The following is a 26,375-nucleotide window of genomic DNA, read 5'->3' as shown; positions in this document are numbered from 1 at the left end:
TGGCATGCAGACAGCATGTGTGTGAAAGACAGAGACTCAATTTTAAATCCTAGACTGAATCCCATGGGCATAGAAGATGACCTCAGTGTGAACTAAATAAATGGGCCTGAAAATCTGTAAACTCACCATGACCACTACCATCTAGAAGGACAAGGACAGCAGACATATGGGAACACCACCACCTGGAAGGTCCCCACCAAGCCACTTACCATCTGGACTTGGAAATATATCACTTTTCCTTCACTGTTGCTGGGTCAAAATCCTGGAACTCCCTCCCTAACAGCACTGTGGATGTACCTACACCACATGGACTGCAGCAGTTCAAGAAGGAAGCTCACCTCCACCTTCTCAAGGGCAACTAGGGATGGGCAATAAATGCTGGCCCAGCCAGCAACACCCATATCCCATGAAGGAATAAAAAAAAATCCCAGTCTCTATATCTGCCAACATCATCGGACACCGCGGGCCTTTTATCTACAAGGCCAACTGGGAAATCCCATAATTTTTCGGTCAATTTCAGAATTACAGCAGGAGTCTGCCAGGAACACCCCCACCCCCAACCCAAAGATATTTAGTGCCACTGGGTCCAAACTCTCAAGTCCCAGCTTTAATAAACTGCACATGTACCAATTAGGAGATTTGAATGCATTTGCAGGTTATGCTGAACGCTGATGTGAATAGATCAAACAGTTATAAGTATACATTAAAGTGCCAAACCAATAAGGAAATTGTCTCAGATTACATTTACACTGCAACTGTTGCATTGTTTTGCACAGGCCCTCATCTAGAGTCAGGGATCCAACCTGTTGAACATCCCTGAATTTAATCACTCCAGCAGGCATCTTCAGCTGCCTGGGTCCTAAGTTTCAAAATATTCTCCCTAAACTTATCCCCCTACTCTCTACCGCACTTCCTCCTTTAAGACAATCCTTAAAACCTAGCTCTTTGACCAAGTGTTTGTTCACCTGACTTAATGTCACCTTACGTGGCTCAGTGCCAAGTTTTGTTTTATAATGCTCCTTCTGATGTGCCTTGGGAAGTTTTATTATGTTAAAGACTCTATATAAATACAAGTTGTTGTGATTGAATAGGACAACTCAGCATTTATACTGATGCTAAACACGAAAATTGTTTTGCACTGACAATGTGTTGCAAGGTCAGCCTTCACCTCAGAAACTGATGGCATGAAGCTCTTCAGAGTGTGAAATAAAAGTTAATCACATGATCAGCTAGGGCACTGATTTTAGAGCCCAATTGGTGGTACAATTTTATTGTTTACATCCTACACATTCAGTAGCTTCCTTGTTTCCAATTAAGATACATTCCTAACAACTGACACCTTGACAAACTGAGTTCAATTTGCATTGCAGGTTTATTAATTTTATTTTTGTTTTGTTTTTATCATTTTATTTTGCTCCTCGAGAAGGGATGGTAAGCTGCCTTCTTAGACAGCTGCACTATGTGTGCTGAAGATGATGTTATATGGGGAGTTACATATTTTTGACCCAGTGGTGATGGAGGAACGGTGGTATATTTCCAAACCAAGATGGCGTGTGACCTGGAGGGGATGGTGTTCCCATACACCTATTGCCCTTGTCCTTCTAGGTAGTGAAAGTCACAGATTTGGGATTTGCAAAAGCAAATAACAGCATCAAAGTCTATACAAACAGTAACTGTAACCCGCTTCTGTGCCAGGCTTCACTTGTTTATGTTTAGATTTACTTTATTATTTTAAGCTGGAGATTCAATAATTGCTGATTTGGTAACACAACTACCCCTAACACATTGATGGTTTCCCATACAACCTGAGATATAAGAGAATGGAGATTGAGCCTGAGAGCAGGATCTGTCAGATTGATGTAGCTAGAAACCAAATAAATGGAGTAAAATCATGGCTATTGGTTGTAAGATGCAGGAGGGAGAATTTATGTAGCAAAGCACCCTTTGTGATCTGTGTTGGTTGTCGGTCTTTGTTACATTTATTTATTAATAAATGATACCTTCTTGAGGACAATTGGACAACAAATGCAGGCTTTACCAGCAATGCTCACATCCCATAAAAACATAACAAAAAGTGCCTGACTCTCTGTCCCAGAATTCATCCTTGGCATACAGGCACAGAACTACAATCTTTTGTCTACATTCCTAATAGAAGGTCAAAATGCAGAGTTCTTGCAGCACAAGAATGAAAGACCTGGAAAATACAGGTACCATTCCTTCCTGGCAGATTTTCTAAGGTTTATCATTAACAAGTCACTTCTGTCCCATTACTGCAAGACAGTAGCTAGTTCAAGTGCTACAATTAACAATAGTATTTTCTAGGGTTAGAAACATTGGAGATAGGAAGGAGACAGCGGAAACTGTAGTATCCATTTATAATCACTAGAAAAGAATAGTACCAAAGAACTGGTGGGTAGCTAGTGTTATTCCTGCATTCAAACGGTGACATAGAATAAATCCAGAAAACTACAGAGCCATTAGCTCAAAATCAGGGATAGATTCAGAAAAAATTTAGCATCTCAAAATTGGGCAACCATGAAGTACTGTGGGCCATCAGCAGCTGCACAGCTGTATTCAACCATAATCTGTTATCTCAATGCTCAGTGTATCCATCGCCATTACCATAAAGCATCGGACCAACATTGGTTCAGCCAAAACAAAAACAGAATTACCTGGAAAAACTCAGCAGGTCTGGCAGCATCGGCGGAGAAGAAAAGAGTTGACGTTTCGAGTCCTCATGACCCTTCTGTCGAAGGGTCATGAGGACTCGAAACGTCAACTCTTTTCTTCTCCGCCGATGCTGCCAGACCTGCTGAGTTTTTCCAGGTAATTCTGTTTTTGTTTTGGATTTCCAGCATCCGCAGTTTTTTTGTTTTTATCTTTGGTTCAGCCAAGCCTATCGAAAAATGAGGTGCCAATCTGATTAAAATAGATCATAGTTCTGCAGTCCTGCCACATCCAGCTGTAAATGGTGGCAAATAACTGATGGGAGGAGGAGGCTCCATGTTGGCATGTCCCAGCACCTGGGTGCATAAAACAAGGCTGAATATTTTGCAACCATTTTCAACCAGAAGTGCCGAGTGGATAATCCACTGGGCCTCTTCCTGAGGTCTGCAATATCACAGATGTCAGGTCTTCGATAAATTTGATTCACTCTACATGATATCGCAGTGAGCATATGGAATAGTAGCTTAGGGTATGGGCCCCAACAACACCCCGGCTGTACTGATGAAAATTTCTGCTCCAGAACAAGCAGTGCCTCTAGTCATGTTGTTATGGTACAGCTACAGCACTGGCAACTTCTTGAGAAAGTGGAAATTGCCTAGGTGTGTCCTGTCTACAAGAAGCAGGACAAGTCAAATCTAGCAAATTATCATTTCATCAGTCTAATCTTAATTATCAGCAAAATATGGAAGGTGTCATCAACAAAGCTATCCAGTGGTACAATAACCTACTCACTGATGCTAAATTCCAGACCATTGCACTCATGGTCCAAAGGTGAGCAAAAGAGCTAAGATGCAGAAGTGTGGGGAGAGTGACTGCTCTTCACATCAATATTCTATTGGAAATATACAGATACCAGCCTTTGATCAAATGTGGTACCATAAGAAATAGGAGCAGGGGCAGGAGTAGGCCATTCGGCCCATCGAGTCTGCTCCGCCATTCGAACAGATCATAGCTGATCATCTACCTCTTATGCCATTTTCCCAGCCCTACCCCTGTATCCTTGATATCATTGGTATCCAGAAATCTATCAATTTCTGTCTTGAACATGCTCAATGATTGAGCTTCCACAGCCCTCTGGGGTAGAGAATTCCAAAGATTCACCATCCTCTGAATGAAGAAATTTCTCCTTATCTCAGTCTTAAATGGCCTGCCCTTTATTCTGAGGCTGTATCCCCTGGTTCTCGACTCACCAGTTGGGGGAAACATCCTATCTATATTTACCCTGTCACGTCCTGTAAGAATTTTGTAAGTTCCAATGAGATCATCTCACTTTCTTCTAAACTCTAGAGAATACAGGTCCAGCTTCCTCAATCACGCTCCATAAGACAATTCAGCCATCCCAGAGATTAGTCTGGTGAGCCTCGGTCGCAGGTCTACTCCTGTTCCTATTTCTCATGTTCTTATGTTCCCTCTACAGCAAGTACATCCTTCTTTAGGTAAGGTGACTAAAACTGTACACAATACTCCAAATACGGTCTCACCAAAGCTCTATACAATTGCAGCAAGCCTTCTTTACTCCTGTACTCAAATCCCCATGCAATGAAGACTAACAGACCATTTGCCTTCCTGACTGCTTAATATCAAGAAACCCATGTAAAATTGAAGTCAATGGGAACCACTGGCTTAGTTCACATAGCATAAAGGAAAATGGATGTGGTTGTTGGAGGCCAACCATCTCAGTCCTAGGAATTCCTCATAGCTGCATCCTAGGCCTAACCATCTTCAGCTGCTCAATCACTGACCTTCTCTCCATCATAAAGTCAGAAATGGGGATGTTCACTGATGATTGCACAAAGTACAGTTCTGTTCTCGAATCAGATAATGAAGCTATCTGTGTCTGCTTGCTGTATGTGTTAGACAGACTTCAGGCTTGGGCCGCTAAGTTGCCAGTAAAATTTGCATCATCAAGTGCCAGGCAATGACCCTCTCCAACAAGAGTGAATCTAACCCTCTCCCCATGACTTTCAATGGGAACGCCATTGTTGAATTCCCCCAACATTGGCCCAAAATTTAACTGGACCACCCAGCAGGCAATAGACAGAGTTAAGCGATCCCAACGTAAACAGATCTGTTCTAAGCTCTGCAGTTCTGCCACATCCAGTCGTGAATGGTTGGACAATTAAACAACTCACTGGAGGAGGAGGCTCTACAAATATCCCCATTCTCAATGATAGGGGAGCCCAGCACATCAGTGCAAAAGATAAGGCTGAAGCATTTGCTACAATCTTCAGCCAGAGGTGCTGAGTGGATGTTCCAACTCTGCCTCATCCAGAGGTCCCCAGCATCACAGATGCCAGTCTTCTGCCAATTCGATTCACTCCATGTGATATCAAGAAAAAGCTGAAGACACTGGGTAGTGCAAAGGCTATGGGGCCTGACATATTCCAGCAATACTACTGAAGACTTGTGCTCCAGAACGTGCTGTGCCCCTAGCCAAACTGTTCCAGTACAGCTACAACACTGGCTATGTGGAAAATTGCCCAAGTATGTCATGCACACAAAAAGCAGGATAAATCCAGCAGGCCAATTACCGCCCCATCAGTATACTCTCGATCATCAGTAAAGGAATGGAAGGGTTAATCAACAGTGCTATCAAGCAGCACTTGCTTAGCAATAACCTGCTCACTGACGCTCAGTTTAGGTTCAGCCAGAGCCACTCAGCTCCTGACCTCATTACAGCCTTGGTTCAAACAAAAGAAGTGAACTCCCGATGTGAGGTGAGAGTGACTGCCCTTGACATCAAGGCCACATTTTGACTGAGTGTGGCATCAAGGAGACCTAGCAAAACTGCAGTCAATGGGAATCAAGGGGAAAACTCTCCACTGATTGTAGTCATACCTAGCAGAAAGGAAGATGGTTGTGATTGTTGGAGGTCAGTCATCGCAGCTCCAGGACATCACTGCAGGAGTTCCTCAGGGTAGTGTCCTTGGCCCAACCATCTTCAGTTGCTTCACCAATGACCTTCCTTCCATCATGAGGTCAGAAGTGGGGATGTTCACTGCTGATTGCACAACGTTCAGCATCATTTGCGATTCCTCAGATATTGAAGCATTCCATGTCCAAATGCAGCAAGATCTGGACAATATCCAGGCTTGGGCTGACAAGTGGCAAGTAACATTCGCACCACACAAGTACCAGGCAACGACCATTTCCAACAAGAGAGAATCTAACCATCGCCCCTTGACGTTCAATGGCATTACCATTACTGAATGCTCCGGATTCAACATCCTGGGGGTTACCATTGACCAGAAACTGAACTGGACTAGCCATATAAATACTGTGGCTACAAGAACAGGTCAGAGGCTAGGAATCCTGTGAATCCACCTCCTGACTCCATAAAGCCTGTCCACTATCTACAAAGCACAAGTCAGGTGTGTGATGGAATACTCTCCACTTGCCTGGATGAGTGCAGCTCCAACAACAATCAAGAAGCTCCACACCATCCAGGACCAAGCAGAGCACTTGATCAGCACACCATGCCTTAAACATTCACTCCCTCCCGCACTGTCACATTGTGCCAGCAATGTGCACCCATATACAAGATGCAATGCAGCAATTCGTCGAGACTTCTTTAACATTACCTTGCAAACTGACAACTTCTACCATCCAGAAGGACAAGGGCACCAGTCGCATGGGAGCACCACCACCTGCAAGTTCCCATCCAAATCTCACACAATCTGGACTTGGAACTGTGTTACTGCTCCTGGGTCAAAATCCTGGAACTCTCCCCTTAAATGCACTGTTGAACATATGCACTTGGAACAGGAGTAGGCGACTTGGTCCCTCGAGACTGCTCCGCAATTCAGTAAGTTTTTAGCTGATCTGATTGTAACCTCAGCTCCACATTGTAACCCTCAACTACCCTCAATGACCTTTCATCCCCTTGCTTATCAAGAATCTATCTAGCTCTTCAAAGACCCTTCTTCCACTGCATTTTGATGAAGACAGTTCCAAAGACTCACGACCCTCAGAGAAAAAATTTCTCATCTCTCTCTTAAATGAGCAAGCCCTTATTTTTAAAAAGACCCCTGGTTCTAGATTCTCCCACAAGAGGAAACATCTTCTCCACATCCACCATGTCAAGACCCCTCAGGATCTTATCTGTTTCAATCAAGTTGCCTCTTACTCTTCTAAACTCCAGTGGATACAAGCCTAGCCTGTCCAACCTTTCCTCATAAGACAACCCGCCCATTTCGGATATTAGTCTAGTAAACCTTCCCTGAACTACTTCCAATGCATTTACATCCTTCCTTAAATAAGGAGACCAATACTGTACACAGTACTCCAGATGTGGTCTCACCAGTGCCCTGCACAACTGAAGCATAACCTCCCTACTTTTATACTCAATTCCCCCTGCAATTAAAGCAGAGTAACTTCACCTCAAACAGCAGTGGTTCAAGACGGCAGTTCACCATCATCTTCTCAAGAGCAATTAGGGATGGCCAATAAATGCTGGCTCTTCCGGCATCACTCACATCGGACGGACGGACGGAGGAACGAATGAGTAAATAATCCAAAAATGGAGAATTTAAATAAACAGTCTACATGGACTTTTTATTTTTATTCAAGCATTCCTGGGACGTAGGCATCACTGGCAAGGTCATCATACTATATTCTATTGTCAGGGTCTGATACAAAAGAGGCTTGCGAGGCCACTTCAGAGACAACTAAGAGTCAATTATGTCAGTGTGGGACTGGAGTCACATATAGGACAGAATCGTCTCAGATTTGCACTAAGTGCAGTAGCGACCGAGTAAAACGATGTTTGGGCAGCATCAACACTAACCCAGCTTGGGAGGTGGCGGCAGCAGTGGGCAGCACCAAGGCCCTTCAAAACAGGACAGCCACCCAGTGCCTCAAGAGGATGAATGATCTCCTCCGTTCTGCCAGGGTAAGTCACTCTTCTCATCACTCTCAACTCTCACTCAACCCATCACACATCCACAGGGCCCTCACTCATTGCTGGTTTAAGGGACATCACCATTCGCTCTCTCACACTCACCATCATTGTCCTCATCCTGTCCATGGGATTACTCACCAGCCACACAGGCTAGGCGAACTTATCATCTGGCCTGGTAGGTGTCCTGTTTACACCTTCTCAATCTCTATTCATGCAGGACAAGCTGGCAGACAACAAGAGGGAGAGGCTGCAGACTGGTGGCTGAATGTCTGAAATCAAGGTCTTCACGTACTTTGAAAACAGAGCCATCCAGCTGGCCGGTGAGGATCTGGACTGTTCCTGGGCTGACAGTGAAGTTGGCGCTGCTCTACCAAGTGAGGATCCAGCAGTGCAACACCCATCAGACAACTATGCTGTGAGTGATGTGTCCTAGCCACTACAATGCACCAATGATCTCTCCTTGCTTTAGCAGGCACATCTGCCAAACTGCCAACTGAGTCCACGACCCAGGGCCTCCAATCAAGCCATGAAGAAACCTCTGAAGAGGAATCTGAAGGCAACCTCCCTGAAATCCCGTCACAGCACTCACCCACACCCTCCACCTGCGCAGAAACACACACGCCGCTGGGACCGAGCTTTAGTGGACCCTGGTCCACTCCTCCATCACCCCCTACTCCTCAACCCCCTCCTATGGCACCACCCCATGCCCATGCAAAAGATGTAACACCTGACCCTTCACTTCCTCTCTCCTCACTGTCCAAAGGCCCAAACACTCCTTTCAAGTGAAGCAGCATTTCACTTGCATTTCCCCCAACTTAGTCTACTGCATTCGTTGCTCCCAATGTGGTCTCCTCTACATTGGAGAGACCAAACATAAACTGGGCGACCGCTTTGCAGAACACCTGCGGTCTGTCCGCAAGAATGACCCAAACCTGCCTGTTGCTTGCCATTTTAACACTCCACCCTGCTCTCTTGCCCACATGTCTGTCCTTGGCTTGCTGCATTGTTCCAGTGAAGCCCAACGCAAACTGGAGGAACAACACCTCATCTTCCGACTAGGCACTTTACAGCCTTCTGAACTGAATATTGAATTCAACAACTTTAGGTCTTGAGCTCCCTCCTCCATCCCCACCCCCTTTCTGTTTCCCCCTTCCTTTTGTTTTCTTTTAATAAATTATATAGATTTTTCTTTTCCCATCTATTTCCATTATTTTTAAATATTTTAAATCTTTTATGCTCCCCCCACCCCCACTAGAGCTATACCTTTAGTGCCCTACCATCCATTCTTAATTAGCACATTCGTTTAGATAATATCACCAACTTTAACACCTATGTGTTCTTTTGTTCTGTTGTTTGTGACATCTTTTGATGATCTGCTTCTATCACTGCTTGTTTGTCCCTACAACCACATCAACCCCCTCCACTTCTCTCTCTCTCTCTCGCTCTCTCCCACCCCCACACACCTTAAACCAGCTTATATTTCAACTCTTTCTTGGACTCACTCAAGTTCTGTCGAAGGGTCATGAGGACTCGAAACGTCAACTCTTTTCTTCTCCGCCGATGCTGCCAGACCTGCTGAGTTTTTCCAGGTAATTCTGTTTTTGTTTTAGAGTAGACCTGGGATCACAATCTGGGGAGCACATCACACCATCCGATCCACAGCAGATGGAGGCAGGGACTTCCCAGGTTTCTGGCACTCAGAAGACTGCTAGTGGCCAGAACTTTGCTCAGTACAAGTCAGATAATGACTCGGTCATGTTGGAGCTGCAAAGGCAGGCTCCAGACCTTCAGGAAGGGATGCCCGCTGCGCTCCTCAGGTTGCAAGGCACGATGGAGGAGTCCATCCGCCTTCATTCTGAGGTGATAGTGCCGGCATGCCAATGCACTGAAGTCAACACTGGTAGGATGGAGGCTGCCATGGAGACCTTGCTCCTGCACTGCTGTGCGGGCTCAACTTCATCGCTGATGCCATAGTTGGACTTCAACAGTGTGTACGTGAGAGGGGTGCTGGGTTGCTCGATCTCACTCCAGCTACCCCTGACCCTCAAGGAGTCAGCCTGGGGCCCCCGGGCACCTATATGGAGGAAGATCAGCAGGTGCACACTCTGGGCCCATTCATCCAAGTGACTCCGAGCCTGAGACCGGCCCATCTGACTCCCTCTTCCTGTGACCTCAGCAGCTGCAGCTCCACAGGCCGAGGAGGCTGCCACTGCAACGCAGGACCCCGAAAACAGATCGGGGCTCTCTAAGTCTCGGCCCTCCAGGGGGCACACACCAAGGTCATCACAGACAGGGCGTAGCAGTCAGCAGACTGCCTCCACCTTCGTTGTGGATGCCCGGGGTGTACCAAGGCAGGGTTAGGAAAGTTAATGAGAATTAATTGCACAACCTGGGCACGAGTTTTAATCACTTGAACATACTGTTCACTACTGTCAATAAACTCCCAAGAATGTCGCCCTGCCTATGGCTCCTTGTTCTGATCACCAGTGTTCTTATCACTCAGATGTGAAACTTTTTTGTACACGATAAAGGCAGGTGCCTCAGTTCAGGGCCTCTTCCTGTGCTTTGTGCAGCCTTCAGACCAAAGTGATGGTCCGGCCTCTTACTCCCTGGAAACATTACTGATGCCTGCACCTCGGCGGTGCTGGTCACCACTGCCAGAATGTAGTGGGCAGGTGCCACAGAGCTCTCTCATTTTCTCAGTGTGCTCTCAGCACCTTTAAGGAGGGGCTGGCCCCCATACCTTCAGCATCTGTGACCAGTGGCACTGTGTTCCTGAAGGGTCAGGTGCTGGAGGCAGACAAAGGATCAGATGCTTCTAAAGTTTCATGGCTGCATCCCTATATGACCCTGATTACAGAGCATAAGTGACCTGCCCTTGGCCAGACAGGAGTCAGACAATCTCAGGAGGGTATGTGAAGATTTATGGAGAGTCCTCACTGCATGCCGTCATCATCCTCCTGCAATCAAGTGACTATTGGGGCCTCCAGTGCGTCTCCATGACAGGAGCATTCGCACAGAGGGTAATTGCATTGCCATAAGCCAGACTGGAGTCAAACGTTCACAAATGCGATGTGAGGATCTATGGGGTCACCTCACTACATGTCGTCATCATCTTCCATGAATCTAGCAACTATGAGGGCCTCCCGAGCGCGCCTGCCTCGTCTAGCCAGTGCAGGGGCCTCATCAACGTCATCGTCGCCTCCAAGGACCTCCTCACTCTTATCCCCGCCAACATCCTCCTCATTGCAGGCGACCTCCAGCTCCTCTCCCTGTTGCAGTGCCAGGTTGTAAAGGGTGCAGCAGTTGACGACGATGTGACACACCCTCTGTGAATTACATTGCAAGGCTCCACCAAACCGGTCCAGGCACCAGAGCCTCATCTTCAGCATCCTGATGGTTTGCTCCACCAAGCTGTGAGCTGCAGCATGAGCCTCATTATAGTGTTGCTCTGCTGCAGTCTGAGGCCACCACGTGTCATCAGCCATGGCCTCTGCAGGTAGCCTTTGTTCCCAGGTAGCCATCCCTGCAGCTTCTGTGGACCCTGGAAGACTCCAGGGATCTGTGACTGACTGAGGATGTAGGCGTCGGTGCACACTCCCTGGAAACTGTGCGCACCCCTGCAGGATGCATTTCTGGTGGTCGCACACGAGCTGCACATTCAGCGAAAGGAACCCCTTGCGGTTGATGTAGTCCACTGTATGATGCAACAGAGACCTGAACAACACACGAGTGCAGTCGATTGCACCCTGCACCTGTGGGAAACCCTAATCTGGGCGAATCCAATCACTCTTGCATCCTGGCTTTCCTGCACAATGCACAACGTTGTGTGCCCTCGCAAAGGTGGCGAGCGTGACCTCATGGATGCGTTGTGGGTCGAGGCTTCAGATATCCCACAGAGGTCACCTGCGAAGCCTTGAAAGGAGCCACTGGCATAGAAATTGAGCGCTGCGGTCACTTTCATGATCACTGGTAGTGGATGCCCTCCTGTGGCACCAAATCCTGCAGTAGTTGGCAGATGTGACCAACCAGTTCCCTAGACATGTGCAGTCTTTGGCGACACCAGTTCTTGGTCATATGCAGGAATGACAGGCGGCATCTATAGATCCTGGGTGTCGCTAGGCACCTACCAGCAACAGCTGTGACTCTTTGGCAGCGTGTGCAGGAGCCCCAGACGCCACTTCTTCCTGAGGTTGCTGCTCCTGCCTCTGCTCAGCCAGGAGCCTCAGTTGTTCTCTCCTCCATCGTCTTCACTCTCTATAGGCCATCAGGCATACAGCTAGTTCACCTGGCTCCATGATCCTGATGTGGTCCTCCTGCAGGATGGAAGACAGCCACATGCGGTTAGCAAGCGTGTACTAAGAACCTGTCCTGGTTAAATGTGAAGGCCCCTTAACGATTCCCAGAGAGTGCTGGCCACCACTTGGATGGCCAGAGATTAGTGCGCTGCATGGCTGCCTGAAACCCCACCACCTCTGCCCCAGTCGTCAGATTTGCCCACTGGACTGTGCGCTGTACTCACAGCTTAGGCCCAGGCATTCTCCTAACCCGCACTGCAAGGCTGCGCTGTTAGCTGAACCATGGGGGAGACTGGACCAAGCCAGGATGCCGACATTGCTAGGGGCAGTGACAGCCTCCAGCAGTGACTGCTCCATGGCCAGCTTTAGCAAGGAGATTGTACAATGTGTGCGGTCATCCAACTGTTCCGCTGTCCACTAAAACGCTCATGACTTTACAGTCTGTGCCCGGCAGGGGTGGTGGCGGTGAAAAGCTTTGGAGCACAGGGTGACATTCGGTAGCACTCCCCCCACCCCACCTCAACACCCACCCCCCCCCCCCTCCACAAATCACCTCAACGGCAGGGCTGCTCTTGCCCCCCCTCCCCTTCACAAGTCGCCTCAACAGCAGGGCAGCCCTTAACTCTGATCCCCCCCAGTGCCCCTCAAGCTTGAAGTTCAACGGGCGACCCTGGCGAGCACTGCACAACGTTATTGTGTACTCACCTCCAAGTTCCCCTTAAAGTGCAGGCCGCCAAGTGCACACCTTTCATGCGCTGTTGTGAAACACATCCTGACAGAGAGGAGGGACGATTCCGGCAGGCTCGCCTGATAATGATATGCTGATGTATTACAATGAGGTTCCCAACATCAGATAGCGGGAAACGCGGCCCACTATTGGACTGAGTGGACGATCGTGAACTGGTTTCCCACCGTCATAAAACCAATAGCACCATATTGGTCACTCACACCACCTGTCATGCCCAACACCAGTGGGCACAGAAAATTCTGCCCAGTTTCAGATCAAGCAAGGAAGGTAGGTTTCTTCCTTAAATGACATTACTTAACTAGTAAAATGGGTAACATTCCAACAGCTTCATGGTCACCTCCACTGAAACTAGTGGTACAATTCTAGATTTTTTTTTCTTTTAAATTGAGTTCAAATTCTCAAACTCTAATGGTGTGATTTAACTCATGTTCACTGGATTTTTAATCCAGTAATTTAACCATTATTCTATGCTTAACCAATATTATGAGATGTAACAAAGGCAATACAATGGACACCACTTTCTAAGAAACTTCCCTCAACTCCTACCAAGACTAGTAAAAGGCAATACAATGGTAATGGTATACATGAGCTTTCAGAAAGTGCCATGTAATAAATTCAGACAAAGGCCAGGTTGCACAAGGGATTGAAAGATCGGCACAAATTAGAAGATGCTAGGAGTTGAGGAAAGTTTCTTAGAAAGTGGTGTCCTGCAGGTATCTGTGCTGGAAACACTTCTGTTTATCATAAACACAAATGAGTGAACTCAGGAATTATAGAATCAAAATTTGTTGACAATACCAAATTGTGAAGTATAGATAATAATGTGGAGCACTGCATCAAAATACAGAAAGACATTTAAAAAAGGCTTGTAGAGTGGGCTGTTCTATACATGCACAAGAAAATAACTACTTCAAAAGAAATACATAAATTGTGAAGCACTTGGAGGTGTCCTGAGGATGTGATAAGGGGCTATCTAAATGCAAGTTCTTTCCACTCTATTCTACCATACCAATATTTAAGAACTCTCTTGCAGATTTCTTCGTTTACCAATCATAATATACTCTTATGTTGACATTAGCTCTCTGTTCAACGTAATAAAGATTTCACTCCTTGTCAGTTATTGTCTATTTATTTTGGAATTTTGCTTCCATTGAAGAAATGGGGATGCTAAGGCAGCTGAATCTTTATCTGGGATGTTTCGACATGAAATGGCCACACTTTGATCTTTTTTGGATGAAATTTGGAGGATTTCCCTCTGCATTCCCGATCCCATGACATTCCCTCTGGCCTTTTAATGGGCTGGGAATGCCTAGTGTGCAGAAACGCACATCTGCCCTGCTGAGTTTAAGTTCCCTATTTCAAATGGGGGACAAAAATTGGATTTCCTCAGAGGCACCGTTTTTATCTGGTGGTTTGTATTTTGGAAGCCCATAAGGTCACATGCCACCAGTAGGTGCTGTACTGAAATGTAGATGTGTTTTTAATGCCGTGATTCTTCATAGGAATCTCTCCTTTAAACATCTTACATTGTTCACATCCATTACCATCCTTTTCCAATGGAAAAAGTACCACAATGCAATGAAAAATATTACAAGATGTCCTATCAGCCTGTGTTATCATCTTTTCTACTCTGGCTGCTAAAAAAGTCTGCTTTTGACACTTGAAAAGAAATTTAACCATGGGCTCTCATCCATTGATTTACACACTGCTTTGAAATCGAAATGAGCACCTTCTGTTCTTCCCTTCTCAGACAGTATTCTATTGGTTGGACAGCTGTAGACATTAAGAAAGTTTGGCAGAGTTTCAAGTGCTACTGGGTTTCAGCACAGTAGGTGTTCCATTCAACAGAGAATGAATGAGTTTTAAGAAGTTGTAATAACAGATGTGCCTTTGATGTGGTTTATCGTTTGTTGACAGAAGCTACAAGGATTATAAGTATTGCAAGGTTTTTTTTTTACATGACAGAATGCATTTTTTTTCCCTCAACCTCAATGGCAGGGTTTTCAATAAAGGCTTTTAATTAGATGGTGAGAGATTTATTTTTCTCCCCCAACAAATGTGTTTTTTTTCTATTAATATTGCTTGGAGTCTGAGGACTGTATATATAGTGCACACTGGGTGAGTGGCCATGGAGCATATGTGGAGGATATGTGGGGGCACAGAGGTAGCATGGAGTAGCATAAGAGAGTGAGGTGCCATGGGTGTGGTGGTGGTGGTGGTGGTTGGGGGGGGGGGCGCAGGTGAGCTGTGAGATTTACGGGGAGCTTAAACAACATTAAGAGCAGTGCTGCTATCCCTGAGAACAGAGGCTGGCCTGCATCCACATCTGCAGTCTTACCGCACTGATTTGTGGCTCACAAACTGTCATGACAGGATTTGAACTCCTGTTCACAGGATTTTTAGTCCAGTAATTTAACAATTATGCTATATTTCACCAATTTTATTGCATTGTTTGGAGGTGTAACAAAGACTAGTAAAAGGCAACACAGTGGATATGGTATACATAAACTTTTAAAAGGTGCCATGGAATAAATTCATGACAAGGGTCGGGGTATGCGCAGTTAGTGGCCAGGTAGCAGAAGGGGTTGAAAGATCACTACAAGTTAGAAAAAGGTGGCAGGGTAGACACTGTGTGAAAAGTAAAAAATGGTGAGTGAAGTTAGGTGTTCAGTTTGTGATACACAGAAGTGTGCAGGTTTTCTAGAGCCCAGACGAAGATTCAGTCCCTGATCTTCACTACTGCTTGCTTCTTCAGGCAAGGCAACAAGCCAAAGCAACTGCTCCCTAGATTGTCTGACCTGTGACATTTGAAAAGTGCTCAGCTGGCACCGGAAAGGGATTGAATTTCTGAAAACTACATTTGACAGTCGCCATAATACAGAGATTAATCACTGAATGTATGAATATGATTGAAATACAGAATCACGTGCACACAAATGTGCTATTCAAGCAATATCATATGAGACAGAGAGAGAGAGAGAGAGAGAGAGAGAGACAAGAAAAAGTGCTGTACTCTACAGATCCTCATGAAATTTGAGCATTAAATATGCATATTTCAAAGTAAAATAGCTACTCATCCTTGATTGTAAAACCAAAACTGAAGAATTTAAAAGAAAAAAATTAGATCAGTTGAATGTTTTTCAATTTTTACATACAAACCAGGTTAAGCATAACCAGACCACAGAGAAAAAAAACAGCACAGAATGAGGCCATTGGTTGACAGACACTTGCATTTGAGATGGTACAGTGAAGGTTCACTAGATTGGTCCCTGGGATGAGGGATTACCTTATGATGAGAGCTGAGTAAACTGGGTCGTTTTTCTCTGGTATTTAGAAGAATGAGAGGCAATCTCTTTAAAATGTACAAAATTCTAAAAGGGCTTGATAGGGTAGACGCTGAGAGATCGTTTCTGCTGGTTGGGGAATCAAAAATGTGGGGACACAGTCTCAGTATAACTGGCCGATCATTTTAGGGCTGAGATGAGGAGAAATCACTTCACTCAAAGAGTTATGAATCTTTGGTTTTCTCTGCCCCAGAGGGTTGTGGATGCTCTATTGTTGAATACATTCAAGATTGGGATAGGCAGGTTTTTGTCTCAGGAAATAAAGGGATATGTGGAACAGGCAGGAAGGTGGAGTTGAAGCCCAAGATCACGATTATACTAAATGGCAGGCTGGCTCGATGGGCCGTATGGTCTACTCCTGCTCCAACTTATGTTTTTATGTGACACTGCTATGTTTTTTTTTAAAAAAGTTCACAGGATGCGGTCAGTGTTTAATGACCATCCCTAACTGCCCTTGAAAAGGTGATGGTGAGCCACCCTTTTCAACCGCTACAGTCTTATGGTGTAGGTACACTTAATGCTGTTAGTAAGGGAGCTCCCAGGTTTTGACCCAGTTACAGCAAAGGAACAGCAATATATTTCCAAGACAGGATGGTGTGCGATGTCGAAGGAAACTTTTGTCCCTGTTTGGGACAAAGCTATAACGAGGACTGGAATCCAACTAAGAATTGGTGAGCTAATTAGAGCTGAATAAGTGCCACTTTGTAGCATTATCAACTGTACCTTTCATCACTTTGCTGATGATTGAGAATATCCTGGTGGACAGTAATTGACTAGATTAGATATGCCCTGCTTTTTGTGTACAGGACATACCTGGGCAATTTCCCACATTACCAGGTAGATACCAGTGTTGTATCTGTACTAGGATAGCTTGGCTTAGAATGCAGCTAGTTCTGGATCACAAGAGTTCAGTAACATTGCCCAAATGTTGCTTGGGCTCATAGCCTTGGCAGTATGCAGTCTTCAGCCATTTCTTGATATCACGTGGAGTGAATCAAATTGGCTGAAGACTGGCATCTGTGACGCTGGGGACCTCAGGAGGAAACTGAGAATGAACCATACACCTGACACTACTTCTAGCTGAAGATGGTTGCAAATGCTTCAGCCTCCTCTTTGACATTGATGGGCTAGGCGCCCCCATCATTGAGGATGCGGATGGTTTTGGGGCCACCTCCTCTAGTGAGTTGTTTAATTGTCACCATCATTCATGACTGGATTTGGCAGAACAGCAGAGCTTGGATCCGATCCCTTGGTTGTGAGATCACTTAGCTCTGTCTATTGCATGCTGCTTCCGTTGATTGGCATGCAAATTGTCATAGCTTCACCAGGTTGACACCTCATTTTCAGGTATGTCTGGTGCTGCTCCTGGCATGCCCTACTGCACCCTACTGAACCAGGCTCGATTCCCCAGTTTGATGGTAATGGTAGAGTGGGGGGATATGCCAAGTCACGAGGTTACAAATTCTGGTGGAATACAATCCTGTTGCTGCTGATGGCTCACAGTGCCTCACAGATGCCTAGTTTTCAGCTTCTAGATCTGTTCGAAATCTATATCATTTAGCACAGTGGTGTGCCACACAACATGATGGACAGTATCCTCAATGTGAATGTGGGACATCCAACTCCATAAGGACTGTGTTGTCACTCCTACCAATACTGTCATGGACAGATGCATCTATGACAGGTAGATTGATAAGAATGAGGTCAAGTAGGTTTTTCACTCTTCTTGGCTCCCTTACCACCTGTCCCAGACCCTGTGTAGCAGCTATGTTCTTTAGGACTCAGCCAGCTTGGTCAGTGACTTTTGGTGAAGGACGTTAATGTCTCTCAACCACAGTACATTTTATGTTCTTGCCACGCTCTGTGTTTCTTTTCAAGATGGAGGAGCGCTGACTCATCAGCAATGGGGGTTGGGGGGGTGGCAGTGTGTGATGGCGGCATTAGATGGTGATCAGCAGGATGTCTCCTTGCCCTTGCTTGACCTGATGCCATGACACTTCATGGGAAATGCAGCCCCTGTTGAGAATTGCCAGGGCAACTCCCTCCCGACTTTATACCACTGTGCCGCCACCTCTGCTGAGTTTGTCCTGCCGACGGGCCAGGACATACTCAGGGATAGTGATGGTGCTGTCTGGGGCATTGTCTGTAAGATATGATTCCGTGAGTATGACTATCATTCACAACTGGATGTGGCAGGACTGCAAAGCTTGGATCTAATCCTTTGGTTCTGGGATCACTTACCTCTGTCACCATTACTTTAATTCCAGAATAATTAATTAAATTTAAATGCCACCAGCTGCCAGTGGGATCTGAACCCTTGTACCCAGATCATTGCCTGGGCCTCTGGATGATTAGTCCAGTGACATTACCACCAAATCATCGCCTTCCCCTGGATGTTTTCTTGAACACTGTTATTCACAATGGAAACTGAAGAGTGTTCTTGTCCCACTCTGCATTCACTTGAGGCAGACCCAAACTAACTTTCCTTTTAGAAAAATCAACCAAACTCCCTCTGGTAAGAAGACAGTGTTTTGGATTGGGGGAAGAGTGGATTTTAGTAAAGTAAGGCAGGATCTGGCCAAGGTAGACTGGGAACAGCTACTTGTGGGGAAATCTACAGAGGAACAGTGGGGGGTGTTCAAAAAGGAAATGGGGAGGGTACAGGCTCAACATGTTCCCTCGAGGGTGATAGCAAGGAGTAACAAGCCCAGAGAACCATGGATGACCAGAGATATTCAGGATATGATGAGAAGGAAAAGAGAGGCTTTTAGCAGGTACAAGGGGAGCAAATCAGCAGAGGCATTAGTGGAGAACAGAAAGTGCAGGGTGGAGCTTAAGAAAGCAATTAGGAGAGCAAAGAGGGGATATGAGAAAGCTCTGGCTGGTAAAAGTAGGGAAAATTCCAAGATATTCTATAAGTATATCAATGGGAAGAGGATAACCAGGGAAACAGTAGGGCACATTAGAGAACAAGATGGCAATCTAAGGGTGGAGCCACAGGACATCGGTAAGAGTGTTGAACAAATACTTCACATCCGTCTTCACCCAAGAGAATGAGGATAAAGGTATCGAACTCGGGGAGAGAGACTGCGAAGTTCTTGAGCAAGTTGATATAAGGAGTGACAAGTTATTGGAGGAACTCAGCAGGTCTGGCAGCATCGGTGGAGAAGAAAAGAGTTGAAGTTTCGAGTCCTCATGACCCTTTGACAGAACTTGAGTTCAAGTCCAAGAAAGAGTTGAAATATAAGCTGGTTTAAGGTGTGTGGGGGGGGTGGAGAGAGAGAGAGAGAGAAGTGGAGGGGGGGTGTGGTTGTAGGGACAAACAAGCAGTGATAGAAGCAGATCATCAAAAGATGTCAACAACAATAGAACACATAGGTGTTAAAGTTGGTGATATTATCTAAACGAATGTGCTAATTAAGAATGGATGGTAGGGCACTAAAGGTATAGCTCTAGTGGGGGGTGGGGAGAGCATAAAAGATTTTAAGATATTTAAAAATAATGGAAATAGGTGGGAAAAGAAAAATCTATATAATTTATTGGAAAAATAAAGGAAGGGGGAAACAGAAAGGGGGTGGGGAAGGGGGAGGGAGCTCACGACCTAAAGTTGTTGAATTCAATATTCAGTCCAGAAGGCTGTAAAGTGCCTAGTCGGAAGATGAGGTGTTGTTCCTCCAGTTTGCGTTGGGCTTCACTGGAACAATGCAGCAAGCCAAGGACAGACATGTGGGCAAGAGAGCAGGGTGGAGTGTTAAAATGGCAAGCAACAGGCAGGTTTGGGTCATTCTTGCGGACAGACGGCAGGTGTTCTGCAAAGCGGTCGCCCAGTTTACGTTTGGTCTCTCCAATGTAGAGGAGACCACATTGGGAGCAACGAATGCAGTAGACTAAGTTGGGGGAAATGCAAGTGAAATGCTGCTTCACTTGAAAGGAGTGTTTGGGCCCTTGGACGGTGAGGAGAGAGGAAGTGAAGGGGCAGGTGTTGCATCTTTTGCGTGGGCATGGGGTGGTGCCATAGGAGGGGTTGAGGAGTAGGGGGTAATGGAGGAATGGACCAGGGTGTCCAGGAAGGAGCGATCCCTACGGAAATCCGATAGGGGGGGTGAAGGGAAGATGTGTTTGGTGGTGGCATCATGCTGGAGTTGGCGGAAATGGCGGAGGATGATCCTTTGAATGCGGAGGCTGGTGGGGTGATAAGTGAGGACAAGGGGGACCCTATCATGTTTCTGGGAGGGAGGAGAAGGCGTGAGGGCAGATGTGCGGGAGATGGGCTGGACACGGTTGACATTATTTTTAAATATCTTAAAATCTTTTATGCTCTCCCCACCCCCACTAGAGCTATACCTTGAGTGCCCTACCATCCATTCTTAATTAGTACATTCGTTTAGATAATATCACCAACTTTAACACCTATGTGTTCTATTGTTGTTGACATCTTTTGATGATCTGCTTCTATCACTGCTTGTTTGTCCCTACAACCACACCCCCCCCTCCACTTCTCTCTCTCTCCCTCTCTCTCTCCGCCCCCCCCCACACACCTTAAACCAGCTTATATTTCACCTCTTTCTTGGACTCGAACTCAAGTTCTGTCGAAGGGTCATGAGGATTCGAAACGTCAACTCTTTTCTTCTCCACCGATGCTGCCAGACCTGCTGAGTTTTTCCAGGTAATTCTTATTTTGTTTTGGATTTCCAGCATCCACAGTTTTTTTGCTTTTAAGTTTTTGGAGGTGTTGGTAGGCTTAAAAGTGGACAAATCTCCAGGTCCCAGACTGCTGAGGGAGGCAACGGAGGAGATCACAAATTTTTAATTCCTTTCTGGCCACGGGAGCGGTGCCAGAGGACTGGAGAAAAGCTAATGTGGTTCCGCTATTTAAGAAGGGTTGTAGAGATAAGCCCGGGAACTACAGGCCAGTGAGTCTCACATCAGTGGTAGGGAAACTATTGGAGAAAATTCTGAAGGAGAGAATCTATCTCCACTTGGAGAGGCAATGTTTGATCAGGGATAGTCAGCATGGCTTTGTCAGAGGGAAGTTATGCCTAACAAATTTGATTGAATTTTTTTGAGGTGACCACCAGGTGTGTAGATGAGGGTAGTGCAGTTGATGTAGTTCATATGGATTTCAGCAAAGCCTTTAACAAGGTCCCACATGGGAGACTAATAAAGAAGGCAAATGCACATGGTATACAGGGTAATTTGATAAGGTGGATTCAAAATTGGCTTACTTGTAGGAGACATAGGGTGATGACAGAAGGATGCTTTAGTGACTGGAAGCCAGTGTCCAGAGGTGTACCACAGGGATCTGTGCTCGGTCCCCTATTATTCGTTATTTATATAAACGACATAGATGACTATGTGGGGGGTAGGATTAGTAAGTTTACGGATGACACAAAGATTGGCCGGGTGGTTAACAGTGAGGTTGAGTGTCTTGGGCTACAGTTCCTTTGCCTCCGTCGCATCTGTTCTGATGATGCCATTTCAAAAACAGTTCCTCTGACATGTCCTCCTTCTTCCTTAACTGAGGTTTTCCACCCACAGTGGTTGACAGGGCCCTCGACCATGTCCAGCCCATCTCCCGCGCATCCACCCTCACACCTTCCTCTCCCTCCCAGAAACATGATAGGGTCCCCCTTGTCCTCACTTATCACCCCACCAGCCTCCGCATTCAAAGGATCATCCTCCACCATTTCCGCCAACTCCAGCATGATGCCACCACCAAACACATCGTCCCTTCACCCCACCCCCGGCGGCATTCCGCAGGGATCGTTCTCTCCGGGACACCCTGGTCCACTCCTCCATCACCCCCTACACCTCAACCCCTTCCACAGCACCTTCCCATGCAACTGCAGAAGGTGCAACACCTGCCCCTTTACTACCCCTCTCCTCACTGTCCAAGGACCCAAACACTCCTTTCAAGTGAAGCAGCATTTCACTTGCACTTCCCTCAATTTAGTCTGCTGCATTCGTTGCTCTCAATGCAGTTTCCTCTACATTGGAGACCAAACGCAGACTGGGTGACCGCTTTGCAGAACACCTTCGGTTTGTCCGCAAGCATTACCCAGACCTCCCTGTCGCTTGCCATTTCAACACTCCATCCTGCTCTCTTGCCCACACGTCCGTCCTTGGCCTGCTGCATTGTTCCAGTGAAGCTCAACGCAAACTGGAGGAACAGCACCTCATCTTCCAACTAGGCACTTTACAGCCTTCTGGACTGAATATTGAGTTCAACAATTTTAGATCATGAACTCTCTCCTCCATCCCCACCTCCTTTCTGATTTCACCACCACCCCCCCACTTTTTTCCAATAATTTATATAGATTTTTCTTTTCCCACCTATTTCCATTATTTTTAAAAGTATTTCCATCCATTGTTTTATCTCTACCTTTTAGCCTATTACAATCCCTTCCCCCCACCCCACCCTCACTAGGTCTATCTGTACCTTGCTTGTCCTTTCTACCCTTAATTAGCACATTCCTTAGATAATATCACCACCTTCAACACCTCTTTGTCCTTTTGTCTATGACATCTTTTGATTATCTCCACCTATCACTGGCCCTCTATCCAGCTCTACTTGTCCCACCCCCCCCCTTAAACCAGCTTATATTTCGCCTCTCTTCTATTTTTACTTAGGTCTATTGAAGAGTCATATGGACTCGAAACGTTAACTGTGTTCCTCTCCGCAGATGCTGCCAGACCTGCTGAGTTTTTCCAGGTATTTTTATTTTTGTTTTGGAGTTGTATAGAGCCTTGGTGATGCCACAGCTGGAATATTGTGTGCAGTTCTGGTCGCCACATTATAGAAAGGATGTGATTGCACTGGAAGGGGTGCAGAGGAGATTCACCAGGATGTTGCCTGGGATGAAACATTTAAGTTATGAAGAGAGGTTGGATAGACTTGGGTTTTTTTTGTTGGAGCAGAGAAGACTGAAGGGTGACCTGATCGAGGTGTACAAGATTATGAGGGGCATGGACAGGGTGGATAGAGAGCAGTTGTTCCCCTTAGTTGAAGGGTCAGTCACAAGGGGACACAAGTTCAAGATGAGGAGCAGGAGGTTTAGGCAGGATGTGAGGAAAAACTTTTTTACCCAGAGGATGGATACAGTCTGGAATGCGCTGCCTGGGAAGGTGATGGAGACGGGTTGCCTCACACCCTTTAAAAAGTACCTGGATGAGCACTTGGCATGTCATAACATTCAAGGCTACGGGCCAAGTGCTGGTAAATGGGATTAGGTAGGTAGGTCAGGTGTTTCTCACGTCGGTGCAGACTCAATGAGCCGAAGGGCCTCTTCTACACTATGATTCTGGGACAGAATATAATTTTCCACCACTCTCAACTAAGCCACACCAAAATGATCAGCCAAGGCTCCATCGTGAGGCATATAGTTCAGTTTATATGCCATGATGTTCAGTGGTCACCCTTCACAATTTCTTCTTTTGCGGACCAGTGCTCATGGTCCTCACTCTCAAGTGTGAAACATGCAAGGAATAAGGGAGAATGACACATCCCATCATATTTACAATGCCAACTAAGGAAATATCATTATTCCGTAATATTTTTCCATTTTGAAATCAATATTAGGCTTTTGAAAATTGCAGCAGAAACCTTGCATCAGGATTGTCCAATGTCCAGGTCATGAGTCGGATGGGGCCCGCGGAGATAGCTTCCCAAATGCCAGTAAGTGCAGTGGGAGATTCTTAAAGAAACCGTTTCTCTCCCAAGTTTGCTGCTGATAAATGTGGGAGAGAAGCCGTCTGTGATTGGAGGAACAGCAACACTGGCAGCAGCAAGTGAACTCCGATAACAGAGATAATGGGGACAGAGCATGGGACAGCGCAAGCAACTGCCATGTGCTGGGTGGGGGAGGGACAGACTTGCTGCTGGTCTGGAGGAGGCTGGATGTAATGGTGCTACATGGTGTGGAAGAGAAGACTCAATGTACAGGGGTGTGAGAAAGCGAGAGGGCGCGTGTATGTGCGTGCATGCGAGAGCATGTGTGTGCACATGCAAGAGCGTGAGAGCATGTGTGTATGTGTATGAGAGAGAATGGGTGTATGTGTGTATCTGGCTCACTTAGCCACAGGATTCCCACATACCCTACCCTCCACACACACTCACGGTGGGTGTGGGTGAGTGAGTGAGTAAGTGAGCGAGAAAGAGATTGTCTGGCTCACTCCCAAACAGACTGTCCCTCTCGCACTCTAATGGTGATCTTTATTAATCACTTTTTATTACACAGCCATAACTTTATCTTGTAATTCACATTTAATATTGTGCCAAACTTCATCTTTTGAAAACTTGCACATCAGCTCCTTGAGAGAGAAGATAATGGAAATTTCCCCCCCACCCCAAGCAAAAAGGTTGGACAAGCCTGCCTTAGATGGGCTCTGAAACTTTGGTATCAACCCTCCCTCAATAGGCAGGAGAGGGTGGGGGAGGAGTTGGGAAGGAAAACTTACTGCATGTGTTTCTGTCGCTATTTTTACAGTGACCACTTTTCAGTCGTGTCCCACATTAGCATACTTAAATCAGACTGTCAGAATTCAATTGGGAGGCCGATTTAAATTTAATAGTTGCCATGTGGATTTCCAAGGGCTTGAAAAACCCAGCAGTGAGAGGGAAATGGGGTCTGTCTGGTTAAGCCTTTTACAACACTCCTCATGGGTTCGGAGAAACAGGACTACTTTTGCTGCCTGTGGTCTCTTGCCACTGGATTTATTGCCCAGCAGCTGGCTAGTCTGTCAATTTACTGGACTGCCACATAAATACTGCAGCTACAAGAGCAGGTCAGAGGCAGGGAATTCTGCGGCAAGTAACTCACCTCCTGACTCCCCAAAGCCAGTCCACCATCTACGAGGCACAAGTCAGGCATGTGATGGAACACTCTCCAGTTGTCTGGATGAATGTAGCTCCAACAACACTCAAAAAGCTTGACACCATCCAGAAAAAAAAAGCAGCCCGCTTGATCGGCACCCCATCTGCCACCTTAAACATTCACTCATTCCACCACCGACGCACAGTGACAGCAGTGTGCACCATTTACAAGAAGCACTGCAGCAACTCACTCAGGTTCCTCTGACAACACCTTCCAAACCTGTGACCTCTACCAGCTAGAAGGGCAAAGGCAGCAGATGCATTGGAACACCACCAGCTGCAAACTCGCCTACGAGGGGATATGAGGAAAAACATTTTTTTTAAATGTAGAGAGAGTGATTAGGTTCTGGAATGCACTGTCCAAGATATTGTGGTGGAGGCAGATTCAATCCTAGCTTGCAGAGAGCCAGCACAGTCCAAATGGCCTTTTTCTGTGATGTAACCGTTCTGTGATTCTATAAGTCATTATTAGTGCAGTTTTGCAGTCTTTTGCAGAATGCCAATGAAACACAGTAGAGATATTTTCTAATTCCTCCTGCTAATATTTAGCATTAAGTGATTTTGATTTTGTGCAATAAACATTAAAATGCGTGATAGCAAGTTGGCAACTTGTTTTGCGTCTTTTCCTGATTTTTATATCTACTAAAGTTAACCAGGTGCAGGAGGAAGGTAAAACAAACTACCGATTCACTATCACTTGTTTGCCACTATGGCTCAAAAAAAAATTCTACAGCTAGCTATACAAAAGTTCAAGGAAACAGTCATTGGCTTTAAAATGCATGAAAAGTTTATTACCAGCACACATTCACCCTCCTCCGGATTTGGACTTTTGACAGTTGAAAACTCTGGATCTGGATCCTGCTGTTCTGGAACTGGAATGGGTGGAGCAAAGTCAAATGCCTTGAAAGCTGACTGCACATACTCGTGCCCAACACCATGAAAGGAAGTGTGCACGAACTTGAGCGATGTCTTTCTGTTAAGTTCTCTAAATGGTAGGAAACAAGCACCTCAGTGTCCAATATTGTGGGGGTGGGGGGGGTTAACACAGCACTCACGTTAGGGATGGGAACAGGTTAAAAACTGTTAGAAAATTAGAACAAATACTATTTGCACTTGACTGAATTGCACAAGTTAGAGAAACAAATTAGAACTCAGCTTTTAAAAAAAAAAGTCGTACAGGGCACCAGTAGCTAACCATCAGCATTTAAATAAATAAAAATAAATAAATATAAGCTGGTTTAAGGGGGGGATGGCACAGGTAGAGCTGGATAGAGGGCCAGTGATAGGTGGAGATAGCCAAAAGATGTCATAGACAAAAGGACAAAGAGGTGTTGAAGGTGGTGATATTATCTAAGGAATGTGCTAATTAAGGGTAGAAAGCAGGACAAGCAAGGTACAGATAGCCCTAGTGGGGGTGGGGTGGGGGGAAGGGAAGGGATCAAAATAGGCCATAAAGGTAGAGATAAAACAATGGATGGAAATACAT

The 26,375-nt window shown here is 45.9% G+C and overlaps 1 protein-coding gene across 2 annotated transcripts in view; it reads right to left on the bottom strand.

The window, feature by feature from the left end:
* Nucleotides 1–26,375, bottom strand: part of pgm2l1 (phosphoglucomutase 2-like 1) — a 122,513-nt gene that overhangs the window by 25,128 nt on the left and 71,010 nt on the right. For both annotated transcript variants that reach the window (XM_041199923.1, XM_041199924.1), the window contains one exon: nt 25,685–25,874. In XM_041199923.1, coding sequence (XP_041055857.1) covers nt 25,685–25,874 — 190 coding nt within the window. The remainder of the gene's footprint in view (nt 1–25,684; nt 25,875–26,375) is intronic.

Source organism: Carcharodon carcharias, chromosome 11, assembly GCF_017639515.1.
Source record: "Carcharodon carcharias isolate sCarCar2 chromosome 11, sCarCar2.pri, whole genome shotgun sequence".
NCBI classification, from domain to species: Eukaryota; Metazoa; Chordata; class Chondrichthyes; order Lamniformes; family Lamnidae; genus Carcharodon; species Carcharodon carcharias.
This window is presented reverse-complemented; position numbering and strand designations above follow the sequence as displayed.